We start from the raw sequence: 20,351 nt of genomic DNA on the forward strand, positions 1-20,351 counted from the left end.
ACTTCCTCCCACGATGAAGGTGAGGAGAGGCCAGGAGGGGGATCCTCTTCGCAGTCCCAGAGGATGTGACTGAGCATAGCTAGCTCACCGCACAGTTTACAGTACGGACTTAATCTATCCGGGTAAATGTAAGAGCATATGTAGGGGTTCGGGTATGAGTGTGTCTGTAACCTGCGCCAGGTGACCTCTTGACGCTTGTTTAGTTTACTGTGTGGTGCGGGCCTAGTGTGTCGTGTAAGACGGTAGTACTGGGTTGTGTCGTGATATGAGTATAGGACTTCGTTTGAGGTCTCCGGGTACGGGAGGCCCACCGCTCGGCTGACGAATCCTCGAGCATGTTGGTGGGCCGCTTCGTTCCCTGGATTCTCCACGTGAGCCGGGACCCATATCAACTCCACTGAGCGATATCAGCTCACATGGTCGTCGGCGCTTTTAGTGCTACCGGTGAGCTCTGGGTGTTTACTGGAGGGCCAAATGCAGTCACAGTGCATCACAAAGGCCCTCGATTTCATTGTATAGCACAGTGCATCAGCTCGGTGTCTCCAGCACCCACCGGTGGTGCAAAAAGCGCCAGCCGCCATGCAGGCCAATTATCGCCTCTGAATCACTGAGCACTGTACATAGGAAATTCCCACTACTTTCATTGGCATTTTAATCTAGCTTTTTGTATTTCTACTTTGCTTCAGTGTGTTAAAATGTTGAGTTGTTAGTTCAGAGCCTTGTCCCGCGTGGCTCTTTTCCTCTATGTTGCCATCTTTGCGCTGCTATTATAATGCATCGCAAAGAAGTTGTTCTTCAGAAGATTGTAAGTTGTGAGAGCCTGCTGCTGCTGCAGTAAATGAGTTCAGCACTAGGGAAATTGCTCAAGCTTGGTATATTCTTTTTTCTTTCTCTTTGTTTTTTTGTGTGTGTGTGTGTGTGCGTGTGTAATTTGCAGATGTGTCTTGCTCAACACGCTCAAAATAGTGCTCCACCTTTGTGGTCATTTAGGATTGGTGGCTATAAAAGAGTCCATGATTTGTTTGCATATGAGATATTGAGTCCTTTGTTGTGATTACAGAGTTGGCAGCTATCTAAAAAGCAAAAAACGAAATTCATTTGTGTCAGTACCCCTTTAAATCTACCAGTTCGAATGCGTGCACCATGGCTTCATACCAGAGGTAACATTATGTCAATTGGATGTAAGATTGCATGGTAACCTGCGCAAGCCACTGACACTGACATCTGTCAGCTCAGCGTAGTTGACACAGGGAATATTACAGTGATTGTTTAGTTGAAAGCAGAAAGTGCATTTGACACGGAATGGTGTGAACCAACAGGAAGCCAGAAAAGTTTACGAAGACTCTCTCCGTAACATGGAGAAGCGACAGAAGAAGCCCCTCTAAACCAAGAGTGCAGATTCTTTGACTCGTTAATAACACACCATCAGTGCCAACACTGTGAGTTGTATGCAGCGTTTCCGTGTGCAGCTGTGTGTACAATTGGCCATAATATTTTACGGGACCCAGGAAATGCGAAACAGCTCAATTCCCATGTAGGTGGGGCATATAGCATCACATTCAATATTTCAGTGTGTAGCAGCCCTTGTGACCTACACCGTGTGATCTTTTAGTTTGAAAGTTCCATGCCTTAACGGAGCAGGAATTCACATTTTATTTTATTTTCAAAATACCTTGCAGTCCCCATGAGGAGCATTGAGTAAGGGGGGGCATCACTGCAAGACAGTTTTACACGTGAATACCAAGACTCGAGGACCACAAAAATGAGTAGAAATCATTGTTGCAAAACAGGGTTACAAATGAAGAAGATGCGGTAGCGTACAAAACATTGGCTAAATTTTAACACGCATATTGCTCGGGCTCATATCGAACATCGTGTAAGAAAATGTGCAGTTCAAAGTATATGCAGATAAACAGAAATAACAGTTCAGGGTAGTATACAAAATACCAGATAAATTTTATCAAGCACATTGTTCGCGCACATAATCAAACACCACGTAAGAAAAGTTTAGTTTAAAGCATGAAAGGGAAACAAAAGTCAGCATGACGTTACATAGAAATGAGAGCATGGCATACAGAATGACACATTTTTAGGACAGAAACTGCAAGTTCAGGAGTTTCCTAAATGTATCTCTGTCCGTTTGCATGACAGTGCTGTAAGAGAGGGAATTCCACAAGCGGATGGCTCGTGGCAAAGCCGACTACATGTTTTTGTAGATGCGAGTGAAACTTAAATCATTATTCAGTCGTTGTGATATGCAACTTGCACGTTCCAGCAGCAAGGACGATGACTTCATTTGATGAACATATCTATGGAACAAGGACAGCAATGCCACGTCCCTACGACTGCATAGTGCAAGAAACGAACGGTCAAGTTTGATTCGAGTTATGCTTGACTGCCCATTGTAATTGCGAGAAATGAATTGAGCAGCTCGGTTTTGGATGGCTTCTAACATGCAGATTAGGTACTCGTGATGAGGAGACCATATTGGGGATGCGAACTCGAGCTGTGGATGGACGACTGTCAGGAAGGCTAATTTGCGGATGCCAGAGGGGGAATTACGTAGGTATTGATGCTGAAGTTTTGGCAGAACATTCAGAAATTTGAAGATTGGCCTTCGCTTCCTCTTCTAGTAATCAAACTCTCATTGCAAAGTTGACAAATGTAGAGTTTCAAATCAGTGAATCAGTATAAACTGATTCACTGTTTCACTTTACTCTCCCTTGAACACGTGACCACTTAAGGCTTTCAATTTATAATACTTCTGAACCTAGAAAGATGCTTTCAAGAGTTTATTCTAAGCAAGTTTGGCCAGTATCAAAGACATATCCCAGTGAAAAAACTTAGTCCATAGGACATCAGAATCATGTCCCAATATCATATCATTTCTGATACAAATAGGACATCCACTGGACGTTCAGTTTTGGATATCCTACCATGGATGTCCCAAGTTTCCAAAAAGGTCCCACGTCGACCTCGACATACTCGTGAATATTAATCCTCCAACTGAGACTTTCTCTTTGAATTCCCTCGTAGCAAAATTTTGTTTTCTCGCATATTCGAATTACAATCTGAAGCTATCATGTCTGCAGCTGATGCGTACATCTTACTTTACGAATTTACTTTGAAAACTTCAGTTAGTTCAATAAGCCATTGCACGTGGTGCAAGGCCTAGAAGACTGACGGGTAAACTGCACTGCCATACTCGTGCGTGCATGCGCGTGTGCACACAATGTATTTGTTCTTAATGCATGGGTGCTCTGCCCGCTGCGTCTGTACCCAGCGTGTGCTGCGACCGAAATATACATTGTAGCAAGCAATGTGCAAAAGGCACTGGCATGTGTCCGTAAAATCTACACAGCATGTCCCCATAATCTCCCTCGCGGACATGCAAGGGATGTCTGCGGGACATGGAAAGTGTGGCCAAACGATCATGTGAGGGACGTCCGCTGGACGTATTCGACACATCCCTAGGATATTCATGTCTCAACAGTGGATGTCATTAGCATATTCATAGGATGTCATTGTTTTCACTGGGATGTATGTTATATGCCATCTTTAAAATACTCTTTAGGTATTTTGTATTTGCATCATGATACATTTGGCAAGACATGGATCAGCATCTGTATTTCTGATAAATTAAGCTGACGTTATGTTAAGATACAAAGTACTCCTATCGTAAACTCCATGAAGATGCCCGTATCACTGCAGCTAGCAAATAACAGCAGTTAATGCTTAATCTAAGAGGTGCTAATTTTTCGTTGTCTAATATATTTCCAAAAACCAGACATGACCAGGAATATGAACAATGCATAAACAAGTTGACACCTAAAAATGGCTTTAACGAATGGCTCCGTTTTCTTGAGGTAATAATATGTTGTGCAGCGTGCACATATCGAAAACCACAAACGGCATAAACCAAAACTAAAGCAATCATAATTTACTGAAGGAGTGCACAGTCAATCAACTTAAGTTTGCAAATAAAATGTTATAGTATCACCTTATAGAGAGTTATTGTTGATTTGTGGCACTGGTTCACTTGCCTCAAGACATGCCATTGAAAGTGTGTTCCACACTAAATGCGAAATGAAGATGCAACTGCACTGATAGTATTGCCATAGTGATGCAGTACCCTTGCATGAGAATGCAAAGCAGCAATACAGTGAAGCCCAAACCCCATTTGAGTGAATTTGCATGTGACATGTGACTACACAAACGGTGACAAACAACGAGCTAGGTCATTTTGCGACCAGATCACTCATTCTAGTCGCTCGATCGCTTGGTTCTGGAATTTTAGAATCTGTCACTCTTTGCCCGGAAGTGTCTCAACCACTAGCCAATAGCAAATCCGTTGCCTGAGTACACTACCTGAGTTTGTACTTTCTTGGTCGGCGCAGCTCAGGTTGTTTCGCATAGCCATTGCTGCTGCATCTTGTGCAACTCGAGACAGCATAGAACAAACACTGTTACTGTTTCCATGAGTTGAGTGCATGGTTGAAAAGTTACAAAAATTTTTCAATATGGTACCCTGGGAAGCACTAATATGACAAGACTCTGTGCGGTTAGTTGTGCAAAGCACGGCGTTTTGCCTGCTATGTACAGCCGCTCGATCCCCACTGTCGTGCTGTTTGAGCAATGAGTGCAAAAGAAGTTGTGGCACACTTGTTGGCAGTAGTTAGTACACTCGGGGGCAAGTTGGAGAGAAAAGTGTGAGCCCACCGTTAGCAGAGATATTTACCAACAAAAAGAACTGACGCACACAACCAAGCCCCCCTCATTGTGTCACCTGCAGTTGTTGTTCATATGTTTTTCATCCACAAGCAAGAGACTGGAACGGCAGTCGATGTTTATTTTACTTTATGTAGTTTATTTTTAACGAAAGTGCAGTTGCCAAATGTGGGTGATTGGCAAGATCTCCCACAACGTTTGTGAACACATTTACTTGAAGTTTCCACCGAAGAGCTGAGCATCGCCAATAACAGCTGGCATGATCTTTTAGATAGCAAATATTTTGCTGTTTCTTCGTCTGACGAGGACAATGGCAATGAAAGATGCGCATTTTGCAACACCATCATCAGCAGCACATACAGGTCCACCTCCAACTTTACACTTAACCGTGAATTAAATCTTAAATGTATGCACATTTAGAACATATGTATGCTGTATTTTCATTCAGGGCCATTTACTCTTGCCTAAAAACTAAGCGTCTATGGCATGATATATTGTTTATAGGCATTATAAAGATTACATGTTATATTTGGTGTTAATGTGAAGATTGATGTAGAGCGAGTACAATACTATGTAGTCAAACTAGAGAAATACAGTTGTTTCCTACCGAAACGCGTAGAAAATTAGACACTGACTCGTTTGTGGGGGTAGGCCCACAAACGGCTACTAAAATCAATAGTAACCATAACGGGGATGAGACATAGATTTATGGCTACGATCGTGAAACCAAACAGCAGTCGTCGCAATGGAAGTCGCCGAATGCCCCGCAGCCGAAAAAGGCATGTCAAGCTCATGGCAACGTGAAGTCCATGCTCATTGTTTTTCTATTTTTGTTGTTTTTTATTGAGCTACATGGAATTGTCCACAAGGAATTCGTACCTACTGGACAAACCATGAATAGCGAGCTGTACATGACGTTTTGAGGTGCTTAAGAGATAGCACTCGTCGCAAATGTTTGGAGAAGTGGAAGAACAACAACTGGCTTCTTCATCACGACAACGCGCCTGCTCACACATCACTCGTTGTTCGACAGTTCCTGACTTCCAAACAGATCACAGTACTTCCGCACCCACCCTATTCATCTGACCTTGCCCCTTGTGACATTTTATTGTTCCCAAAGTTGAAGTTGAGGTTGAAAGGACGTTGGTTTCACACTGTTGAAGAGATCCAGTCGGAATCGCAGGTGGTCCTCAACACACTGTCACCTGGAGAGTTCCACGAATACATGGAATCGTTGCAGAAATGCTGGGATTAGTGTAAACATGCTCAAGGGGGCTGCTTTGAAGGAGACGGTGCTGATTAGGCGTTATGATCAACACAATATTTTTTTACGACTGAATGCCCGGAACTTTTGAGTAGCACCTCATATGAGCTATAGTAGTTGTTTTATTTCTTCTAAACGAATAGAAATATCCCATTGCATGTACTGGAACGTTGCTTAGCCCTGTATCTTTCATTGTGCACAGCCTGGTGGCGCCATCTGTCACAACACATGCCAACTTGTAACCCTGAAAGACTTCAAAATAAGGGGGGGAGAAAGGAAGATGTTTTTCACCGATTTTTGCACTAAAATAAAAACAAAACACTAATTTCTGAAGCCGCCGTCTGGATGCAGAAAGCAACAAAGCGTGGTGGTGCTGCCATCGCCAACTCTGTTTATCTGTGCCTTAGTGGTGGCTTCTCTGCATTGCACGGTTGCTTTTGGAGCCACATTGCTATGTTTGATGAATGGGGGTGCGAGTGGTGAATGGAAAATGATGTGCAACTCTGGCGCACTTCCTAAAGGGAGCCACATACAGTGACTCTACCTGGTGCAGACTTGAGGTCCCATCTAGTGTGTGTGCACACCCCTAGGGGCCATACTGGAAGGGATCCAGACAAAGTTTCGCATAAGCCTTTGATCAGGGAGCTGCTTGAGAGGTAGTGGTGCGATGACTTGTTTTGCTCATAGACATTTTTCAAGTTCCACATGTATATATAAGTACATATTGTATCAAAATGGAAGGAGGCACAATTTAATTGAATTTTGGCATGCTCAACAAAAGTACGAAGACATCGACCAACCTCACCCATGGTATTGACTCGTGGCCCACAGCAACTCACATGAGCGTTGATCGAGTCGCCAACCATTTCTTCTTTTCCTGTGTTTTATACATAAAAAATTTAACTTATACTCTCCGGCAGAATAGTGCATTAGTAACTTATAGGATGTAGTGTACAACACACCTAAAATTTAAATCCACTTTATTATTTCTTGAACACTCACTTTCTAAGGTCAAGATGTAGTGAATGGACTAATTTCTGGCATTTCGGTATTGGCGGTTTGCAGGTGACCGTGAAAATAGAGCCCGGTACAAGTCTTGTGTCATGCGTGAAGAGTGAGCGCCAAAATTCAAGCAACAATATCCACCTCCCTGACAGCACACAGGACATCGGCAGCCCAAGCTTGACTCAACTCAGCCCATGTAAGTTGGCTAATCTCCTGGTCAGCCTGAATATTTCTTGCTTGCAATGTTGGCTGAAGAAACGACATACACTTAGGAAGCACTGTGAAGTGTGCAGGGTGCACCAGTGTGAAAAGAAACACATGATCGATACTCGAGCAGTGATTACTGCAATAGTTTGGCTTCAGACCTTACTCTCCAATACTTGCTGAGCAGCTCTCCTCTCAAAGAACCCACCCCTCCATACTTTCTTCTTTTCACGGTAAAAATTAGCAAAGTTTGTGATCTTGAATACGAATCAGGTGTTCCCTTTCGTATTGGTCCTCACTGTACACCATAACACAAGCTGTACTTTCAGCATAAATTCAAATGTGAATAATTCAAGAACGACTACAGTGTATTGTTGCATTTCCAGATTCAACTGAATTTGTAAATGTGACTTAATTTAAGCTCCAAAATGTACATCTGGTACTACAGCATAGCTTAAAACCATCTACAAACTGATTTTATGTTGTACTCTCATGTATTGGTGCGTAACAAGTGTTTTAATAAATTTTTCTTGTTTGCATTTGAATTTATGCTAATGGTACAGGGCAGCAGGCATGGTGTGGAAATAAACGTATTGTGTAATAACTATACCTTTTTACTCAGATTACTTAAAAGCAGTTTTCTTTGATGCATGCTGGCATCATGAAAGCTACGTAAACGTGATACGATACTTGCACCGCTCCATGTATTTGAAATGCCACAGTCGAACGAAGCTGTGATAATTAATTACAGTAGACATGTCACTTGTATGCTCTGGTTGTTAACTTAAAGGGAAACTAAAGACGAATATTAGGCTAAGTTGCTCTGGTAAGTTATGCTTCCGCATTAGATAAATGGCCTCTCTTACCATGAGACGAATCTTGGTAAGTGAGAAAAAAAGCAAAAATTAAACATGGGTGGTGACGCTGTGCTAAAGTTCTCACACCAACTTGCCACGAAGTCATCGATTTTGACAGCATCTGGTAGGATCATGGTTTATCGGTAAAGAAGAATGGCATTGCACTATAAAGGAACTAAAGCCTCAACCTAGCAAGTCTGGAGAATCTTTCCTGTACTGCAATGGCCCAAACTCTGGAAAACAATTTGAAATCCATGATGGCGAACGTAAGTATGGCACTTGGGTTGCGGCACAAAATTATAATTTAAAAAAATGAGAAGAAAGAAAGCTTTGACTTCATTATCTTGAGTAATAATCAATATTTTTCTACCGAATCAGTGAGATTATATATATTTTTTAAACACTTTATTAGTCTGAACTGTTCCTCTTCAGTGTTTCTTTAATGTGTAAGCGATCACAGCAATAGGCAGGTTAACAAATATAAAATAATGAAGAAAATAAAGCACCACAGACCGTCAAGGCAAATACTCTTAACTACAACAGCATTACTCGTAGACAAAGTACATAACACTGAGCTTGCAATTTTATACCCCTGTACGCATGCCTGTTACAATGTCTACCTTTTGGCGTAAATAATCTTTGACGTATGTCTAGTAAGTTAAATACTAGAGGTAGAAGACATTATAATTAAAAGCTGTAGAAGATAGTGTGCTAATGAACCACTGGATGAATTTCAAATGTTTGTTGCTTTTGCTTTGAGCTGCCAGAGTAATTGATGAAGAGGGCTGTGTGCACACAGTGCAAGGTGGCCTGGGAACTACCAATGCCTTCTGATATGCTATTGTTCTTACTATAATCCATTAAGGCTCTTTAAGGGGTCAGTGTGCGTGATTATAGCATGAAATGCTCTTTCATTTATTGTAAGCAACTTCTAAAAGAGAATCTGCAACTCAAGAATAACTATTGGGAATCCATGGCAAGTGAATGGTATTCAGTGGAAGCCAATGCAAGTCATACAGTGTGTTGGGCACGCATGACATAGCCTGACAAGCAATTGCCCTGCCCACAACTACCTCATGCTGCCATTGATGAAAAAGAAAAGGAAAAAGAAAGATATAGAGAAGGGTGTTTCCTATGTTACTCTACCAGCAATGAAAATATTGATGTTAGAATGAAGAGAAGTCCATCAGGAGACCAATGACATCAACTGGGATCAATCAGCTGTGGATAGCAAGGCTTCCCGCGCTCCTGTAACATCATGACGACTCCATTATAGACTATATTGGGATTGAATAAGCTGTCATGCATGATGACTGTCCTGCAGGATGCTTTCTGCTGCGGTGGCAGCTCCATGAACGATAACATGTAATATACTCTACACTGACATCTTGCTCAACACAAGCATGATAGTCATTGTGCAAGAGGTGACATAAAAAGAAAATATGCACTTTGGCAGTGATCAAATAAAAAAGTGTTGAAATTTTTCGTCTGATTCCGCATCCGGGGCGGACTTCAAATATTTTGTGCGTACTGATGGTGGTCATGTAGCGATGGTGGCAGTTACAGCCTTTTGTTGGGGTGATGCAGTCAAGATGAGGTCATTTTTCATAAGCAAGTTATCTGCATGTCATTCTTCAGCCGAGTGTGCACAAGTGTCACAGAAGTTGTTGGAACACGCCGTTATAAGCTCAATTTTCTAAGTGCTTGTACAGTTAAACCTGCTTATAACGAACCTCCATATAACGAATTCCTGGATATAACGAAGTTTTTCTATTCCCCGCCGTTACTCCATAGAAGCACATGTATTTGAGACCTCTACGTAACGAAGTGGCAGCAGGAGACCCCCTCGAAATAATGAATTTTCCCCGCCTACAACCTAAAGATTTCGCCCCAAATTTTGTCATTTTTGCGCGAGCAGCAACCAGAAGCACCTTCGCTGCGACGGAATGCGAAGCGGCGGCGGCGTGCTTGGTGCGCTCGAATTCACGGCGACTGCGAGGCGAGAGAGAGCGCACATGTGTGTGCGTGCGAAGGGCGGGCCTGCATCCCTCGACCCAGTGATCTTGCCGCCGCGGGCGTGACCTTTCCCCCTCCCTTCATTCAAACCTGATTCCGCCGCTTGCTGCAGCTGGCCTAGCCCGTGAAGCCGGCACTCTTCTTTTCCAGTTGATGTTGCCGAAGGAAAAAAAAAAAAAAAACATTTTTTTTTTTTTCAACACGCTGGCAGCGCCACTCTTTGGTTACTGCGCAAGTCTCTGCGCTTCACTTCACTAACCTAATACTAGGTGACACTATACGATGCTACGACGCCATCGTGTTGCTCGCTCTTCGTTTCCGACGCCACGTGCTTGTGCGAAACGACACGCGTCCACGCATCTAGTACCTGGCGTGACATTCTAAGGATGAGTGCTTCGACAAAGAAACGCAAGGAAAGTGGGTGCGCACCGCGTTACAATCGAGTAAATACGGTAAGCGTTTCTTTTTTGAATTTTCGTGCCGAACCTGCATATAACGAAATCCTTTTTATAACAAAGTTTTTCGGGCATTTGTCAATTCGTTATATCCAGGTTTAACTGTATATGCCAGGGACGAAGGTGTACATTCCATTTCTGTGATCGTAACATATGCAGTGCACCTACCAAAGCCCCTACATGACCTGCATGTGCAGGCCTGAAAAAGAGAAATCTGTTCTGTGCTAGTGTCTGTGTTCCAAAAACTTCCATGGGCATTTGTGGTTAGATGAAATAAAAGACCGAAGGGTTCCCGTCTTCCACAAAGCTGGAACTATGGCAGCATCCTTCGAGGCCATCTCATGTAAGTAGTACCTTCATTTTGTTATTAACCAAAATGAATAGTTACTGCTCATCAGTTAGTAGTCATCCGCAGAGGACATACAGGAAGAAGTGCTTACAGGAAGTTCTAGTTTGTTACACAACATACCTAGTAATTGCATTATACAAAAAAAAAAAAAATCATGAGCCATTCCACTCTGTGAAGGTGGCTGACCAGCCAAGCTGTTTAGCGCACGACACAGAGGCGACACGGAATTTTGAACAAACGTACAAACATATTTATTGTCCTGATCACCTCTATTATTAAACCTGTCCGTCACGCAAGACGGACATACCACCTTAGGCAATGGCTCAAACCCCTGTAAACGCGGCCTCCCCATTACGACAACAGCAGAGAAGTGAAATTCTACGCTGGAATGATGAGCAGCAACGGAACCAACTGTGGAAGACGACGACAGCGAATGCATGAGCAGTGGCACGAGCGCGTTCGCGCGGTTGCGCCGAGGTGTGCCAACCCTTTCCCCTTGGTCACCTTATCAGGCGCACACTACGTCAAGCACTAGGTCACACATTCACAGAGAAACAGCGGTTTAGACACAGGTGGCCGTTAAACCGAGCTCCTACGCGAGCAGCGATATGCGTTTGCTTTTGTAGTTGGCTCTTTCACTCTTACTTTTTAGGGGAGAGTTCTTCCACGCGGACGCCATAAAATCCCGGATCCCTTGCCACAGGCAGCTTCAGTGTAAAAAGTGGCAGTTTCACCCGAAGGGCGAAGTACTGACTATGACAGCAAGGGTTTAGCGTTGCGCTTGAACTTCCGGACGTTGTTCTAACTATACGCAGGTCTAATGAAGGCGGATGTGCCAAAATTTTTGGCATCCTTAAAAGCTTTAACATGCCATGTAGGGCCTGTAATGACATCGCACAGGCACCACTATGTTGCCCGTAAAGAGCTGCGCCAGTAAAACTGCATCAATTTCAGGTTTCAGTTTTAATATTTAATATTCTGAGATTTAAGATAAAGGCTACGTACTGTGAATGTTATGTTTCATGACTTTTGTATGCGGACCTCCAATTCTCAAAATTATGAGGAATAATTAGTCAAGAACCTAAGATCTGGTTTGAGCAACGTGCTGGTTGAATAGTATAGCAGTCATATACGGCATGTGTAAACATATAGCATACATATACCTAAATAAATAAATTTCTGCCCAAGAGTTGTAAATTTTTGCAGTAAAAGTGGCAAAGGAATTTTGCTAAGGTCAATCTGGGTATGAGTGGCGCACATTCAACTTTCTGAAATTGAGAAGAATGAGTTTAAAAGCTTACGTGTTTCGAAGGTACATGTACACCCGTGAGCAAAAGTAAACGGAGCAGGCATTCCGCGATAAAGTCGATTTTTTTCAACTGCCTGCGAATGCAACTTGAAATTGAGAACTGCAGTCCAAACTTGGCATTGCGAACTTTCCAGTGTACTCGTCAATTTCAGTTTACGCATGTTGATTACAAAGAAATTGAGCTTTTTCGGCGATCCTGTGGTCCGTATACTTTTGCTCACGGGTGTACATGTTGCATCAAAACAAGTGCGATTATCTTGTTTGCCATTACACTCCCTAAAGCATGTATCAGGAGCACAGCATGAGCCTTGCAATGGTTTTATTTTTCCCCACTTTGTGAAAGTAGCATGTGTGACGCATGCACAGTGAGGAAATTGTAACTGTCCAAACAAATGTGGTCAAAAGCTAGGGCTTATGAACCTCAGAAGGAAAGTTCTGAGAGTGCCAGGTTTCAATGAGAGAGCCGATTTCCACTGCATACTTACCCGACTAATTATTGGCTTATGATTATTATTATTATTCATGCAAACATATACAAAACATGTACCATAAAGAGAGATGGGCTAGCAATCGTCTCCTAAGAGCGACCTCATGCCCACCTTTTTGAAGAGGAGTGAGAAATGGAGGGAAAGAGAAGAGGAAGAAACAGAAAGCACTAAGTGCAGTTCGAGCAAGATAAAGTTGAAGTTGCAGGAAATTGCTCAGCAGTGCACAGTAAGAACTGTGGAAAGTTGGGCATTCCAACAGCAAGTGGTCAAGTGTTTTGCTGAACTATCCACAAGCTGGGCACGAAGGGCTCGGTGCATTACCTTTTCGGTGAAGACGATGTGCTCCATCAATGCCCCGATGCATAATTTGAGCAACAGAGGCCTAATGTGACAGGTTAAAGCACGGCCAGACATTGGTGTACGGTACAATCGCACTGGCGACACTACTGGTGCTTAATTAGGTGCGTTATGCAAAACATGGTCCACAAAGACAGAAACCGCTCAAAAAGGTGCATCTCTGACGTGGGCACACCTTGCAGACCATGTTACTACTGGTTGATTCACCTAAACACCAGTTTTTGAAGATCAGACTAAATTTTTTCTTTCCTCAGTTTTGCTTACTTTTCTGGCAATGTTGACATGCTCCCGTGGTGGAAACAATGCCTCTTGCAAGCTCAGATGCAGGAAAAAATTTCCCACCAACTGCTCCAATGTGTAAACGTCAAAACACAAATGTGCCACACGGCAAATGCACTACATTAACAGAAACAAACACACCAGGCATTTTGAAACTCACCTGCACAGAAGATGTCATGGACCGTGTCAATGCTCTGCACAGATATAGGCTTAATTGGGACGGTGTGATATGCAAGGTGGGGGGCTGCTGTAGTCGCTTGTTTTATCAAATGTTAGTGAATGGCCATTAACTATACATCCGTCATTGGTAGGAGTGGTACCTCGTAAACTTCACAGGACTGACATGCCTGCATTGGCACAAGAAAAGCCTATGGATTGGTAGGTGAATATGAATATGCCTCGACATCAATCCTGGTTGTTTGGCTCAAAATAATTTGCCAGGGAATGTGACAGCAGTATTAAGTTCACATATTCTAGTCAGCGGGATCTTCATAATTTATAGAAATTGCATTCGCAGTTCTTTAAGCTGCCTGATGCAGATTCATGTCTTAACATTTGCAGCGCATAGTACAGTAGTGGAACCTCATTGCAATGAAGCCACATGACATGAAAATACCTTTGAATATATATTTGTTATAGGCATATATATTCATCAGGCAGATATCAGCAAAAAATCTTCTAGATTTATTTCATTATATCCATTTTGTTATATAAAGGTTTAAAAACAAGGGGGGGGGGGGGGGGGGGTAATGATAGGATGTACCCTAGCTTGCATGCCTAATTTTGCTTCTCGATAATATTGTTTTTTTAAATGTCGAAAATTACCCAAGATAATTAAGATATTTTTGGTGAGGCCATCAAAGGAATGATGCATTTTTGACACAGTGCACAAGCGAAATTCGTCGGATGGAATGTGCAAGTTGGGTGCACCAATGCGTAACACACACTGGAAAGAAAATTTCTAAATTCTGGCGTTTTGCATTCCAAGTTCACCTTATGATAACTGAGGCACGCCGTAGTGGGGGACTCCAGATTAATTTTGACCACATGGGGTTCTTTAACACGCACCTAATGCACGGTACACGGGCATTTTTCCGTTTTGTCCCCCCATCGAAATGAAGCCGCTGTGACAGGGAGTTTTATCCCATGCCCTCGGGCAACTGGAAAGAAGGGAGATTACATATGTAAACAAATGAAGGGCAAGTCATGTCTATCTGAAATATGCAATGATGAATTTGCCTATATTTTTTTTCTTTTTTTTTTTGCAAGATCGTTGCAGCTCCCCAAGCTATGTGGGATGGTGATTATTGCTTGAGGATTGAGAGCACTCCAAGAAAAGTGTAGTAGTAAATTCTACTGGTTTTCACATGTGCGATGTCATTTCTCAGTAACTCTGCATAGAAGACAGTAGAATTGCAGCATTTGCTAGCTTAAAGCATAATCACAATGCATAACTCATTTTAAAGCATACCTTAAGTGGTTAGGGGCCTTCTATACAGCAATGTCCAGATGCAGCACTATGATTTCCCTACTGTGTAGCCATGGTATCAAGCAGCCGTGATGCAACACTCGGTATTCGCTCATGACTTCAATTGTGGCTTAATGAGCAGCGTTCAGCTGTGCAAACTGAATAGCTAAAATGCCATTTTCATTTTGGCTTGTGCGAAGTAGCTGTAGAGAAGACAGTGGTGATAGCCAATTATGGAGCGAGATGAGCTCAGAGCACCACCCGAATGGCAAGTCGATGCCCAGAGATGTGGATGTTGCACATGAAAGTACCGCTTAATTAAATGAGCGCTACTGAAAGCTGCTTTTGAATTCATTGCTTTATTACGACAGGTAATGGGCTCGCACAAGGGAGAAGGTGTGAAAGCTTAGGTACTTTTGCGCTGTCATTGCAACTATAACAGCAGCCGCGAGGTACTTCATCCTTCAATCTACAGCAACTGAGGTCACACACCAACCTGATAAGAGGGCTGCAAAAACCCAGCTTCCGTGCTGAAAGCAAAGTGAATGGAAACTGCTTCATCGGTCAAAACTGCGGGCTCCCAAGTGTTGTGGACACTTGCGAGAATTCGAACTGTGAATATTGTTGTCGTCATCGTGCACAATGCAGAAAACTGCTGTTAGGGAGCACAGTTGTATACATACGACACTAGGCACGCTACGAATTGCATGGTCCTTCTAAGGACGAGGTAGTGAACATTTCGCAAGATCTGTCACAGAAGCAACGATGAAAGGAACCCTGTCACATTGGCTTCATTAATGGCAGCAGACACTTCTCTCTCGCAATTACGCCGATTTTAAATCGGGCGCTCCAAGTCTTTGCCAGGTGTTCCTGGTAGCACTACTTCCGTTTACGCACTTGCGTATGGCAGTATTGTCGACTGGGCAAATCGAGTTTCGGTCGATCCGGAAACTCAAAATTGCGCCAGCCAGTAAGCCTTGCCATGGTAGCCTAGATCACCAAATTAGCGACACAATCATTGAAAGGAACAAATTTATATCAAATGAAAGAAACAACAGCGAGCTCCGGTCCCCAGTTCATTTGGCTGACGCGGTTGTTGCATCAGCATCTGAGAAGTGGCGCAGGACATCTCGGACGTCTCGAGGAGACGAATGAACACAAGTTCGGCACGATTCGCTGGCAGCTAGCTGCTGTCCCACGGGCGAAGCACATGCTAGAAGGTCCCACGCAATATTTGACCGTGGGCTACCGGCTTGTGTTGCGCCACTGTTCTATCCAGCAGCATATTTTGTCCACATTATCCTCCATGTCGTCGGGCGTGTTGCTGGGCAACTCGAACACGATGCCGTTGTCGTAGGCCTCGCGCGCCTCGTCCAGAATTGTCTGGAAGATCTCGCACTGGACGTTGTCTTCCAGTTTCTTGCCTGTGTAGCCCCGAGCGCGGAGTCTGTCGTAGAGGAGCGTGTTATCGGTGCGCAGCACGAAGACCACGTCAAACCAGCGCTTGGGGAAGAAGTCGCAGCCGTGGTATTCGACGATGCTGCCGCCGGCCTGTTGGGAGAGCTTCTCGTCGAGCTCGTCAACTACGCGGTCTTCGTCGAGCACAGCGCAGTCGTACTTGTCGTCGTAGCCGTCATAGAGGTCGTTTTCTCGGGCGATTTCACCCACGTTGAGCCAGTCCATGCCCGTGCGATTCGCCACTTCGGACGCCAGAGTAGACTTTCCTGTGCCAGGCGTGCCGGTGACGAGGATGTTAGGGACGTAGCGACGTGCCATGGCTGGTCGCAAGTCACTGGTGTATGTGTCACACACTGAAGGCGCAGAAACAGGATATCACCGATATCGCTAAGATCACCACCACGTGCTCGGCTCCATCTTGGAGAAGGGCTCGCTCGTACGAAAATGCGCGTCCGTCCTGCCACGCGCCGCCCTCATTTCGCTTCCGCATTGCTTCGGGGCGCTGCGGTCGTCTTTCCTCATAGCCTTGTTTGCCCGCCTACTCCAAAGATGGCGCCACCGCCGCGTGCGCCTGATCGCGGATTTGGTTGGAGTTGGCGTCGGTAGAGTACGCGCGCTGCCTGCGCGCTGCTGTTTGCCGTACGCTACAACTGCGTGATTTGGCGCGTACGTGGCGCTCGCTTCGCTGCACGTTTTGTGAATGAGCGTCGACGCGTATCGACGCCTCTTGAACGGCAGCCTGTTGGAACCCTTATTTAAGAGAGAAAATCGTGCTCTCTACTCTAACAAGAAAGAATTCAGCGGTTTTGGCACGTAAAACCCCAGAAAGAAGAAGAAGCCTTTTCATTCACACATTATGCATTCCGTTTGCCGCAGGTTCGTTGAAGGTGTTTAAATGGCGGTAAGAATGGGGTGTGATGAGGATCTGGTCAGTTGTCCGCTGTGCAATAGGGCCAACAGTTACCACCCCCGCATTCAACATTTCATACGCGTAAGCCCGCATGGGACGCATCGACTGCGCGTATCTAAATTCGTGATTGGCACTTAATTTCAAATTCATATGGCGTAAGTGCATCCACGATAATATAAAACGAGGGGTATACATTTTCAAGAGGAGACCGAAACGTAAAAACTGTGAGAGGGCCTTCTATCAAAATTAGATGAAGGAAATTTTTAGTGAGTATAGTAATGAACATGGGTTAGAAAAATAATACATGTTGTTAAAAGATGCATAGGTAGGAACATCAAGCGTAACACGTACAGGTCTTTCAAGAAGCTAATAATTATAGTATAAAGCTGAATGCAAGTACTCTACAACGAAATGACCTGTATAACGAAGGAATAATTATGTCCAAGTTATATGGTGGGGTGCGCGGTGCGCCACCTTTACAATTAACGAAGTGGCCCGCATAATGAATAATTTCGGAGGCCCCAGGCACTTCATAATAAAGGCGTTCGACTGTAGTACGTCTGCAAAGATGATCTGAAACTGCCTAACGACAACATTTTAAAATGGGGCTCTAGATTGTTACAGATGGAAATAGTACTAAACTTGGCGGTTTGTTTCCCGTAATTTGTAGCGACTTTTGGCATGAAAGAGTTTATTGCATGTTTTATTTAATGTATGTAATATTTGTTATGCCAGTCTGTTGACTTACTTGCTTACTTCCTTCCCTTGTATTAAATCGGTAAGTCGTCAAAGCAGTCGCGTCGTACGTGTATTCTCACTGGCCACGATGGCCGCGATCACTTGTCGATCGAAGCCCCGCGCTTTGAAATCGGCTTGGTCATTGCCTCACTTGAGGCCTAAGTTGTACTCGTAGCAAGAGCATGGCTTCGCGTTGTGAGGTTCGGTGAACGTTGAGAGCTTACTTGAGCTACGCGCATACTGCCGCAAACCTTGAACGGCCGCGGGTACATTCGACTTGTCGCTTTCAAGCGCTCTCGCGGTGCAGGTTACACATTCGCCTGGTTCATTCAGCAGTACGCCGCGCTTCAGCTCGGAGGCGCTCCCACCTTCATCCAGGGAGCGCGACCGAGATCCGACAAAAAGCTCGATCACGTGGCTACCGATTGCTCTGGGAGCAGCTAGCATGTTCGGCTGAGGCAGCAGGCTTTCTCGGGCTCCAACTTGTATAAGGAAAGAATAATTATGTCCCGGTTATATTGTTAGGTGATCCACCTTTAAACGAATTGACGTGTATAACGAATAATTTCGGACGTCCCAAGCACTTCGGTATAAGTGCGTTCGACTGCAGCACGTTTTACAAATATAGCCGCATCATTTTAAAATGGTACTCTAGATTGTTGTAGATGGAAATGGTACTAAATTGACAGTTTGTTTCCCGTAATTTGTAACGACATTTGGCGGCCCTCTAGTCCGCGGCTTCCGTTGGCCGATCTATTGGTCTAAGCACTGTAGACGCTTCATTTAAAAGCGCGCGCTACGTTGTTCGTTGCTAGGCTCCTTTCTATTATGACTCCCAGATGGCGGCACCAGTGGAAGCTCGAGTGCCGAAGGCCGTACGAGGTCGTCGTCGCCTCTCCAATCTAGCTTTTATTTTTTTCGTTTTCCTTCCTATCGCTATCCCAAGGGCTTACTCTCTCGCAAGCTCGCTTGCTTTTTTTTTTTTTTTTTTTTTTTTTTTTTTTCCTCCATCCGCTGCTGGCTGTGCTGGCTGTGAAGGCGCAGCTTGTTTTCGGGCCGCGGACGTCATCCTAATTGAACCAGTTCCAGGAGCGCGAGTGTGATGATAACCTGAGAACGCACGGTTTGCACAGTGCTCGAGGCACAAGGCGTATTGCACCACATTCGCACAGTGTGGATGTCGGTCCCTCGCCTATCGTAGACACCCAGCGGAGGAGCCATAATGCCAGTTAAAGCGGATCCATATGAGAACGAGGGCAATAAGAGCTCTAAAATTGGTGTGGGCTTACTGGCGACAGCGGATGCGCTCCCAGCCACTGTCTCTCATATGCCGGCCTTTCTTTCTCTTTTTCGCATTCCTGTTTATATTTTGTTGCGTTCCGAGCGGTTGCGGTCGGTGTGAACATGACGTGTCCCATGCGTACGCGGATGAAAACGGCACTAAGTAATTTTTTTTTTTTTTTTTCTCAAACGAATGGGCAGTTGTCATTCATTCCCGCCTCCCGCCTTTCCCTCCCGGAAACGAGGCACATGTCTGCTTGGTGAATCCAGAGGTTCCGACAAGATATCGCCTATAAACACGGGATGACTCACTTCCCGATGACGCCACCTGATTGGGCGTCTCACTCTCCTCCTGTGCGTGGCTCCGGACGCAGCGTCAGCGGGCGGCCGGCACGTGACGTCAGGAGGTTTACTACCACATACTGCAGCCCGATACGAACGTGGAGAAGTGCGTTTGTGTTAGGAAGGGGAAGGGTAGCCAACGCTAAGGGCGTGATGTTGCGACTGTTATGAATCGCGTTGCTGAGTCTGTTGGCGCATGAGGGTTTTGGAAAAGTTGTAACACATAATTCGTGTAACGAACACGAAAATACTTTTGGAGCGCCTTCTCATTCCCGTGCTTATCTCACATGTCCCAACGCTGTTCGCTCTAGCCAGTATCGCTCTCTCCATTAGGATTATTATTATTTTTTCTTGATTTCTGCACAAATTAATGCGGATTACATTGGGCGCAGGGTAGCCTCGATAATGTCTTGAACATCACTTCCTTTTGTGCTCTACGCGACTCGAAACGAGAGTACGCGAAGTACGTGTTTACTTTGCAGGCAAGCTCGGGGGAATAGTATAGCGAGCTGGGCGAGTTATTATTGGTTCATATTGAAAACTGCTTATAGTGCGAGGGACAAGGCGAAGAAAGAAGACAACACGTGTGCGACTACAACTGAGCGTTCACTGGATCATGGAAGGTGCGCATGCGACACCCAGGCATCACCCATACTCCCTCTACCTTAGCATATAGATAAAAATTGCAAAACGTAACTAAAACGAGCTATTTTTTCACGTGGCGAACAGCCTAAATTCACTACTCTATCCTGTCTTCCTATCACCTCTCCGCGTCTCTTTCCTCACTGAAGATCCCCCTCCCCACGTACACTGCGGTGACCGTCCGGGCACCCCTCACATCCT

General features: G+C 44.6%; 2 protein-coding genes across 5 annotated transcripts in view; one reads left to right on the plus strand and one right to left on the minus strand.

The window, feature by feature from the left end:
- Window positions 1-20,351, plus strand: part of LOC119449767 (ecdysone-induced protein 74EF) — a 201,584-nt gene that overhangs the window by 56,643 nt on the left and 124,590 nt on the right. For all 4 annotated transcript variants that reach the window (XM_049665434.1, XM_037713023.2, XM_037713026.2 and 1 more), the window contains one exon: window positions 7,058-7,193. In XM_049665434.1, coding sequence (XP_049521391.1) covers window positions 7,058-7,193 — 136 coding nt within the window. The remainder of the gene's footprint in view (window positions 1-7,057; window positions 7,194-20,351) is intronic.
- On the minus strand, window positions 15,798-16,721 carry LOC119449769 (adenylate kinase isoenzyme 6). Its single transcript, XM_037713027.2, has one exon. The coding sequence runs from the start codon at window positions 16,553-16,555 to the stop codon at window positions 16,025-16,027; it is 531 nt and encodes a 176-aa protein (XP_037568955.1). The 5' UTR covers window positions 16,556-16,721; the 3' UTR covers window positions 15,798-16,024.

The sequence above is a fragment of the Dermacentor silvarum genome, chromosome 4 (genome assembly GCF_013339745.2).
Source record: "Dermacentor silvarum isolate Dsil-2018 chromosome 4, BIME_Dsil_1.4, whole genome shotgun sequence".
Taxonomy (NCBI): Eukaryota; Metazoa; Arthropoda; class Arachnida; order Ixodida; family Ixodidae; genus Dermacentor; species Dermacentor silvarum.